The sequence below is a fragment of the Macaca nemestrina genome, chromosome 1 (genome assembly GCF_043159975.1).
Source record: "Macaca nemestrina isolate mMacNem1 chromosome 1, mMacNem.hap1, whole genome shotgun sequence".
NCBI classification, from domain to species: domain Eukaryota; kingdom Metazoa; phylum Chordata; class Mammalia; order Primates; family Cercopithecidae; genus Macaca; species Macaca nemestrina.
The window spans coordinates 219,033,801-219,043,493 of NC_092125.1; the positions used below are offsets into that span (position 1 = coordinate 219,033,801).

The 9,693-nt window shown below is 52.4% G+C and overlaps 1 protein-coding gene across 1 annotated transcript; it reads right to left on the reverse strand.

Annotated features, from left to right (window-relative positions):
* Positions 1-588: 588 nt before the first annotated feature.
* LOC139356198 (chymotrypsin C) lies at positions 589-9,101 on the reverse strand. Its single transcript, XM_071069187.1, has 8 exons — positions 9,062-9,101; positions 6,849-6,940; positions 6,650-6,747; positions 4,678-4,803; positions 3,700-3,836; positions 2,511-2,656; positions 1,516-1,668; positions 589-603 (listed from the first exon to the last, which is right to left on the reverse strand). Exons 1-8 carry the CDS (start codon positions 9,099-9,101, stop codon positions 589-591), a joined length of 807 nt encoding a protein of 268 aa, XP_070925288.1.
* Positions 9,102-9,693: the final 592 nt, after the last annotated feature.

The following is a 9,693-nucleotide window of genomic DNA, read 5'->3' on the forward strand; positions in this document are numbered from 1 at the left end:
CTGTGCTGCGGGGTGGGTTGGGGGGGGTCCTGGCTAGGGAGCCCCTTCCCCAGGAGTGGCTGTCCCTGAGCTTTGGCCATCCTCCTGTGGCTTGTTCTCTCTGGCCTGCGGGAGGCTGCTCTTGGGGAGACCCTGCCTTCCACCTGCAGCTAGGGGCCGTGAGGACCTGCCAGGCCCCTCGGTGGAGGTAGGATCAGAGAAGCGAGTGATTTCATCAGCGTCTCACCTGTTCACAGCTTGTGAGATGGAGTGGGGAAGGTGTCTGATGTGTCCTTAACTCCCATCCCCTCCGGCTTCACGCAAGACTCCCTGGGCTCTCCGCCCCCAGCCCCCTGCCTGCCATTAATGCCCCAGGAGGCTGTTTCCTTGGTCCTCTCTCCGGGCCTCCGTTTTCCCACCTGTCTAATGCAGGGTGGGGGAAACTGGCTGGGTGGGGTCTCTCTTTGGCTGCATAGTGTGGAAAGGGGCAGCCCCAGAGAGCTGGGAAGCAGCAGTTAGTGGCTGCGCAAATCAAGGATCCAGGCGGCCCCGGGAGAAGGAAGTTTATTGCTCTTGCAGGGACTCCCTGTCGCCGCTCCCAGCAACAGGTCACAGCTGCATTTTCTGGAGGAGCAGAGAACAGTGTGAGGGACTCAGGGCTGTGCCACCTTCCGGGGCGGCACAAGGCTCTGCCCGGAGGGTAGGTCCATGGGGGCATGGCCGGCGGCTCCCAGCCTTCACATGCCCGCCTTATCCCTGTCCAAGGGGTCTGAGCCCCTCAGCATTTCAGGTTATTGTGCAAAGGGGTCTTGGAACACACCCTGTCCCCAGTGGGGAAGCCCCCAGCCCAGGGCGACCCTCTGTTCCCCTACTCTCAAGATGATAATGGCCATCCACACCATCCCTCTCCTCTGCTGGGCCATAGCCTCAGAGGGTCAGGTATTGGGGGAGACTGGTGGGGGGCCTGGATGGGGACATAAGTGCTTGATGAAGGCAGTGGATGGATGGATGGAGGAGTCGATGACTGTTTTCCTTATTGGGACCCAACTTAAGGCCTGCTACTGGAAGCACTCAACCAATATTTCTTGAATGAGAGAGTGAATGTGTGAGTAAGTGCATGAATGAATCACTGAATGAGCAAATGAATGAGTGACTAAATGCATGAATGAGTGAATAAATGCAAGCATGAGTGATTAAATGCATGAATGAGTGAATAAATGCAAGAATGAGTGAATAAATGCATGAGTGAATAAATGCATGAATGAGTGAATGAATCAGTGAATAAATGAATGAATAAATGTGTGAATGAGTGAATAAATGCTGAATGAGTGAATAAATGCATGAATGAGTAAGTGAATAAACGCATGAATGAGTGAATAAATGCATAAATGAGTGAGTGACTAAATGCATGAATGAGTGAATAAGGGCAGGAATGAGTGAATAAATGAATGAATAAATGCATGAATGAGTGAGGGGGTGGGCGAGTGAGGGGGAGGGACTGACATGTGTAGGGACAGCTGTGGAGGCGGCACCCACCTTGTTGATCCAGTCGATGTAGGCGGACACCCGGGTGTAGACTACCGGCTTCTTGCGGGTGTTGCAGCCCTGCGAGGAGCCAAAGCTGACGATGCCAAACACCTCCCAGGAACCGTTCTCCAGCTGGCAGTTCAGTGGACCACCGGAGTCCCCCTGCACCAGACCGGGAGGGCATCAGCCACCAGGCCCCCGAGAGGCAGGCTTGGGAAGCAGGGCTGGGTTGGGGTGGGGGATGTGGGTTGGTTTCTCAGCCTTAGTTAGTAGACAGTTTTGGCCTCAGACTTCTCATGGTGAGGGAGGCAGAGGAAGTGTGGTTTGAGGCTGCCTTGGCCTTGTTCTAGGAGGCCCTGGGGTGTCGGACTAGCTCTTGGTTTGCTGCGTGATCTTGGGATGATGTTACTCCTCTCCGTGCCTCAGTTTCCCTAGCTGTTCAGGTCTCCTTGTCTAAGACTCTGTGAGCTAGTCAGAGCAGTGAGGATGCTGGCAGCTGTGCCAGAGGCCTGGGAAGGTGGGGAAGGAGGGCGAGAATGGGGAAAGGGTTGTGTGTGAAAACAGGACATTCCCTGATTATCTTAGATGTTTTATGGTTCTGGTCTCCCTGGACTGGTGGAGCAAATGGCATGGAGGAACATGTGTAGAGACTTCAGTGAAGCCTCTTCTGCATCCTTTAAACTCGTTTAATCCTAACCCTGTGAAGTGGTTACTGTAATTCCATTTTACAGATGGAAAAACTGAGGTCAGAGGTTCAACGGCCTTCCCAAGGTTCTGCAGCTCTTAAATGGTGGGACTGGGGCTTGAACTCAGATACTCATGCTCAATGCTCTCACCACAGTGCTGAGCGGGGGGCGGTGATGGGCTTACCCTGAGCCTGCTGGGCCCAGTCAGGGCTCGCTCAGTCTCCTCCCAGGGGAAGGGTTTAGTCCATTACACCCCTCTCCTCCCACGTCCTCTTGGCCACTTGGAGTAGGGACAAGGTGCAGAACCTAGTCACTCACATTGCAGGCTGAGATGACGCCGTCGCCCCCAGCACACACCATGGTTTTCCTCACCCTGAAGCCCCACCAGTCAATCCTGGAGCACGTGGCGTGATCCACCACACGCTGCAGGCCCTGCTGCAGCTCATCAGCAATGGGGCCGTTGGCTGGGGAGAGAGTGAGCAGTGACCAGGGAGGCAGCCGGGCAGCCCAGCCCAGTCCAGTCCAGTCCCTCCCCAGGCCTTCAGGGAGCAGAGGCCTGGGATGGGACCCAGGGGAGCGCCAGCTGAGATGCTGTGCAGACCACACACCTGCCCTTCATCAAGAGGCAAGCCCAGGTCCCAGAGGGCCAGGAGCAGGCTGCCGGCAGAAGGAAGCTGCAGTGGTGAGTTGAATTGTTTTTAAATTGGATTCTGGGGGTTTAGTTGTCAATCATTTCTTGCAGGTCTCTGTCTTTGCTGTCACACATTAAAAAGCCTTTCTCACCCCCAAGATTTTCTTTTTTTCTTTTTTTTTTTTTTTTTTAAATTTTTTTGATACAAGGTCTCACTCTTGCTCAGGCTGGAAAGATCACAGCTCACTGCAGCCTCAAACCCCTAGGCTCAAGTGATCCTCTCGCCTCAGCCTCCTGAGTAGTTTGGGACTACAGGTACACACCACCATACACTGCTATTTAAAACATTTTTTTTTTGTAGAGACAAGGTCTCACTATGTTGCCCAGGCTGGTCTTGAACTCCTGGCCTCAAGTCGTCTTTCCTCCTCAGCTTCCTAAAATGTTGGGATTACAGGCGTGAGCCGCCACACCTGGCTTCTCCCCCAGGCTTTTCTAAATAGTGATCTGCATTTTCTTCTAAGTATCCCACAGTTTCATGATTTGCATTTACCTTTCAATTCCCCTGGGATCTATTTGGGCATATGGTATACCGTAGATGTCACCCCCCACCCCTAAATGGTTTATTTTCCTTTATCTACATGACAGTGTGTGCCAAGTGCTGTTCTGAGCACTTGACAAACTATAATTCGTCTAAACCTTACCACATCTCTCAGAGACCCTTGTTAGTGTCTGCCACATGGTATGTACTTAATAAATATTAGCTGTTATTGCTACACGGTTTACAAAGACATGAAAATGTGAAGGCAGAAAGGGAAAGTGGGTGGCATGCTGCTTCCTTCAGGAAGGCTCTCGGGATTTGCCAGGGACGATACTCACTCCAGAGGCGGCCCCAGCCAGTGACATAGCAGGGGTAGTCGTTGGGGAGCAGGGAGTCCTTCTCTGGCAGGCAGGCCACCTGGATGGTGTCACTCAGCTCCACGTGCTCTGCAAGCTTGATGAGGGCAATGTCGTTGCTGGAATCCAAAGTGGAGAGGGTGAGTGGGCAGGAGGACCCTGGCCCCACAAGTCCAGGTTAAGGGGCTCGGGCTGTGAGTTGGGAGTCAGGCCCAGGGTGCTCAGGGGTCCTGCACAAACTTCCTGACTGCCAGCTGCTTCTTGACCTTCGGGGATGTCGGGACGAACGATTCACCATCTAACACGATCACCCGCCCTGTTGACGGCTTCTTCTCACATGTCATCACCTCGGGAAAGGGTTAACAGAGGGAGGTGGGGGTGGAAGTGTTCGAAACCACTGCTGGCTGTGTGTCCATTGAAACAGAGGCTGTAGCAAGTTGCGAACTCTAATGCCAAAGATGGCACTTGCAGATGCCAGTTTTAATATTTTCATGTTTCAGGCATAAAAGCTGGCCGCCCCAGGCAGACCTGGTTTGATTCCTAGTTCTGCCACAAAGTGGGCTGTGTGACCTGAGACACACTTCTTAACCTCTCTGAGGCTCGGTTCTTTGTCCAGGGCTGTTGTGAGGATTACATAACAGATGGCACATAAAGTATCTATTGCAATGTGGGCATACAGTAGGCACTCAATAAAGGTGAGCCCTGGCCCAGCCTCTGGAGAGACACTGTGGGGGGCCTTCCTGTGGACCTTCCTGGGAGTCTTGGCCAATGAGGGGGATCCAAGGGGTATTTGTCTCCACTCAGCATTTTGCCATTTAGTGTAAGAGAGTCATTCGCTGGCTGTCCAGGGTGAGGATGGGGTGTCAGGTGTGGGGTGCGACAGGCTCTGTGGCTCTGTCTTGGGGACCCCTCCTTCCACACTGCCCCCAGCGGCTGTGGGATGGGCAGTTTGTCACTCACAGTACTAGTAAGGAGATCCATTTCTCGTGGACATAGATGGTGTCCACATCCACAATCAGGGATCCTTCCTCATCTTCCACCTCCAGGTTGTGCTTTCCCAGGGCCACACGGTAGATCCGGTTGTTGCTGGGCAGAGGAAGGGGACCAGGTCAGGGTGGCCCCTGGTCCTGCCAGCCAGTGGGATAGAGAGGGAGCTTGGGGCTTTGGTGGGACTCATTTGAGGGCAAGAGAGTGTCCCCATTGTCCTTTCCCAGGGTGACGGGGAAGGGCCTAGGACTTGGGGTCAAGGGACTTGGGTTCATGTTGTGAGCTTGCTGCTCCTGGCTGTGTAGCCTCGTGCCTCAGTTCCCTCATCTGTAAGGGGGAGGCAATACTGGAACATACTCCCAGGGCGGCTGTGAGAATAAACTCATCCAAGCTTCCACCACTCTTGCCTGTACAGTTGCAGCATCCACCTAACTGCCCCTCACTTGTACGCTGGCCTACTCCTGTCTATTCCGAACCCAGCGGTGTGGGTTTAAAAATATCCCAGGCCAGGTGCAATGGCTCACGCCTGTAATCCCAGTATTTTGGGAAGCTGAGACCTGAGGATTACTTGAGGCCAGGAGTTTGAGACCAGCCTGGGCCACATGGCAAATCCCCATCTCTACAAAAACAGAAAACTTGTGGTGAGGTTTGGGCTTCTAAGTTAAAAAACAAACAAACAAAAAAACAAGAAGAAAAATTAGCTGGGAATGCCTGGTGGTGTGTGCTTATTGACCCAGGAGGGGTCTTATATATTCAGGAGGCTGAGGTGGGAGGATCGCTTGAGCTCAGGAGGTCCAGGCTACAGTGAGCCATGAAGGCGCCACTAAATGAGACTCTGTCTCTATCAAAAAAAAAATTATATATGAAATATATAAAATGAAATATATTGCAATATATATTTTTAATAAACTATATGAAAAATATTTTATGGAATATATAAAAATATGTCAGCCCACAACTCTCCTTTGCTCAGAAACCCTTCCAAGAGCTCCCTCTTACTCAGGGCCAAAGCCAAGGTCCTGACAGTGACCTGCACTTATTTCCTCTCTAGCTCCCCTCCTCCCACTCTGCTCTAGCGCACGCTGCCCCTGCCACACCGGCTTCCTCGTTACTTCTCAGCCATACCGACAGGTCTCTTCTCCAAGCCTTTGCGTGGCTGTTCCCTCCACCTGGAACACCCCTCTCCTAGATCCATGATTTCCTCCCTCACTTCCTCCAGGCCTTTGCCCTAATAACCCCCTCTTAGCTCTCTGAAATGTCCCAAATATTTGCCAAATATCCCCCTTTCAGCTCTTCCCCTGGCCATCCCTTTAAAAATAGAGCCCCTCATTCTGTTTTTCCTCTTCTAACCTTATTTTTATTTATTTTTATTTTTTTTGAGATGGAGTCTTGCTCTGTTGCCCAGGCTGGATACATGGGCGCCATCTCGGCTCACTGCAACCTCCGCCTCCTGGGATCAAGCGATTCTCCTACCTCAGCCTCCCAAGTAGCTGGGATTACAGGTGCCCGGCACCACACCTGGCTAATTTTTGTATTTTAAGTAGAGATGGGGTTTTACTATCTTGGCCAGGCTGGTCTTGAACTCCTGCCACCTACCTCGGCCTCCCAGAGTGCTATGATTACAGGTGTGAACCACTGCACCTGGCCAATACTTTATTATTATTATTTTTTAAAATCACCCGAGATGTAATATCTTGTTTAACTGTCTCCCGCTCTGCCTGCCCCAAGAATATAAGCTTCCCGAGAGCACAGACTTTGTCTTCACTGCTGGTTCCTGGCACATAATAGATCCACGATAAATACCTGACTGAATAAATGAGCTACTGGGTGTGAGTAGCTTCTGTAGCCCAGTGCCTGGAGCGTGGAGAAGCTGCTCAGTAAAAGCAGAGTATCAGGCTCCCACCCATGGGTGATGGCCAGGTCTCAGGGTACCATCCCCGCACACCTGATGCAGTGGGCGGCGGTGAGGACGAAGTTGCTGGCGATCAAGGTCCCGCCGCACGTGTGCCACCACGTGTTGTTCTTGAGGTACTGGAGGGAGATCTGCAGGAGGGTGGGGAGGGCTGTGTGTCAACCCGCGGGTCCCTGGGACCCTCACCCCACCAGCTTCTCTATCTCTACCTCCCAGTCCCACACAGGCTTACCTGCCAGGGCCAGCTGTGGGGCTGGGCAGTCTCTCCTCCCACCACACGGGCGGATAGGCTGGGCGGGAAGCTGGGCACCCCGCAGCTGGAGGCTGGGGAGACAGGAGGCCAGGAGAGCCGGTGAGTGGGGCTGGCCGCCCACGGGGAAACAAGTGGGAGGGTGGGCAGGTGGAAGGAGCACAGATTTGGGGCTGGGCAGACACAGGGTTGATACTTTACTGTGTGACAGGGGGGAAGTCACCCAGGTTTCTAGGCCTCGTTTTCCCTTGCTGTGAAATGTGAAGAATCACACTAACCCAGTGAGTTTGTCCTGAGGACTGAATTAGACAACACATAGAAAAGAAAGCATTTGGCTGGGCGCGGTGGTTCACACCTGTAATCCCAGCACTTCGGGAGGCCGAGGCAGGCGGATCGCTTGAGGTCAGGAGTTTGAGACCAGCATGGCCAACATGGCGAAACCCTGTCTCTACTAAAAATACAAAAATTAGCCAGGCGTGGTGGCACCTGCCTGTAACCCCAGCCACTCAGGAGGCTGAGGCAGGAGAATCGCTTGAGCCCGGGAGACAGAGGTTGCAGCGTGCTGAGATCGTGCCACTGCACTCCAGCCTGGGTGACAAGAGCAAAACTCCATCTCAAAAAAAAAAAAAAAAAAAAAAAAATGTGGCTGGCATATGTGCGAGTGCCTGGTACACCTGTGTTCTTCTGTCCCTTTTTAGACCCCTGTATCATGGTGTGTGTGTGAGAGAGCACGGAGTCCACTGTTATAGCTGGGAAGATGTGTGGAACGGTCAAGAACACGTGCTGTTCCGCCAGACTCAAATTCTGCCTCTTCCACTAACCTGCCATGTGATGTCAGGCAGGATACTAAGTTGCACTGAACCTGGATGTCCTCATTTGTAACATGGGGCTATTAATAGACCCTACCTCTTTTTCTTTTTCTTTTCTTTTCTTTTTTTTTTTTTTTGAGATGGAGTTCCACTCTTGTTGCCCAGGCTAGAGTTTGATGGCACGATGTCGGCTCACTGCAACTTCCTCCTCCTGGGTTCAAGCGATTCTCCTGCCTCAGCCTCCTGAGTAGCTGGGATTACAGGTGCCCACCACCATGCCTGGCTAATTTTTGTATTTTTTGGATTTTTAGTAGAGATGGGGTTTCACCATGTTGGCCAGGCTGGTCTGGAACTCCTGATCTCAAGTGATCCACCCACCTCGGCCTCCCAAAGTGTTGGGATTACAGGCGTGAGCCACCGTGCCTGGCAATAGACCCTACCTCGCAGGGTTGTTTTGAGGATTGAATTGGCTCCTACATGTAAGGGTCCCAGCACAGCACCTGGCACATAGTAAATACACAGAAAATAGGAGCTGCTATTATTACTGTTGTTGTTGTTGTTAACGGAAGGACTCTTCATTAAGTGCTCTCCTTTGCCAAAAAAGCCAGTGAGATTTAGAGAGGTGAAATGACTTTTCCAGGTCCTTCAGAGAAGATGTGGCATTTAAGCCAAGTCCCTGGGCTCCTAATCTTGGAAAACGCCACCAAAATGATGGAATGGAGAATCCCCAAGGGAGAGAGGGTGCCGGGAAAGGCAGACCCTGATGGTCCCTGGGGTGAACCCAGGATAAGGCATCTCGTGTCCCTGCCCCTTGTGTGCAGCTTTCCACACCTCGTTTCTTTTTTTTTTTTTTTTTTTTTTGAGACGGAGTCTCGCTCTGTCGCCCAGGCTGGAGTGCAGTGGCCGGATCTCAGCTCACTGCAAGCTCCGCCTCCCGGGTTCACGCCATTCTCCTGCCTCAGCCTCCTGAGTAGCTGGGACTACAGGCGCCCGCCACCTCGCCCGGCTAGTTTTTTGTATTTTTAGTAGAGACGGGGTTTCACCGTGTTAGCCAGGATGGTCTCGATCTCCTGACCTCGTGATCCACCCGTCTCGGCCTCCCAAAGTGCTGGGATTACAGGCTTGAGCCACCGCGCCCGGCCTCCACACCTCGTTTCTAACTGGGGACACATCAGATCATCTCCCCTATTCTGCAGATGTGGAAACAGAGTTGCTAGGCAGGCTGTGGCTTGCCTGACACACAGCTGGTTGGTAGCATCTGAACCCACAGGAGACCCCAAAGTGTCTTAACTGGAGAGCAGAGTTCCCCCACCCCCATCCTGTCCTTGCCCTGGAGGCCAGCCTGAGCTCACAGCCTGCTGGCTGCAGCCCCACCCCACCGCTTACCACAGGCCAAGAGTGCAGCGAAGACAGTGATGCCCAACATGGTTGGATGCTCAGGACTGGCTGACCCTCAGGATGGGCTGGGCACACTTATAGGCAAGAGCAGGTGAGTCACCTGGTCAAGGCCAAACCGCCCCTTGGAGGGAAACCTGCTCTGATAAGGCCCTTTCCCTGACCTTGGGTGGTTACTGTTTAATTTGGGCGGGAGATGGAGCTTTTTAATAAGTGTGGATTTTCCAAATATCCTGAAACAGAAAATTCTGAGTTGCAGTGCTTTTTGGCATACCCCATCCCACTCTGCTTGACGTGTGTGTTCGTTCTCTCTCCCTACCTTATACTATTTATTTATTTATTTATTTATTTAGAGACGGAATCTTGCTCTGTAGCCCAGGCTGAAGTGCAGTGGTGCAGTCTCAGCTCACTATAACCTCCACCTCCCGGGCTCAAGCGATTCTCGTGCTTTAGTCCCCGTGTAGCTGGGACTACAGGCACCTGCCACCACGCAGGGCTAATTTTTTGTATTTTATTTATTTATTTATTTTTAGAACGGGGTCTTGCTCTGTCACCCAGGCTGGAATCTCGGCTCACTACAACCTCCACCTTGCGAGTTCAAGTGATTCTTCTGTCTCAGCCTC

Excerpts from the sequence above, each read along its gene's own strand:
- LOC139356198 (XM_071069187.1), bottom strand. The coding sequence starts at position 9,101 with ATGTTGGGCATCACTGTCTTCGCTGCACTCTTGGCCTGTG. Across the intron at positions 2,657-3,699 it reads TGGCTGGGGCCGCCTCTGGA|CCAACGGCCCCATTGCTGAT; the intron begins GTGAGTATCGTC and ends CTCTCTCCCCAG. Across the intron at positions 1,669-2,510 it reads GCGTCATCTCAGCCTGCAAT|GGGGACTCCGGTGGTCCACT; the intron begins GTGAGTGACTAG and ends GGTCTGGTGCAG.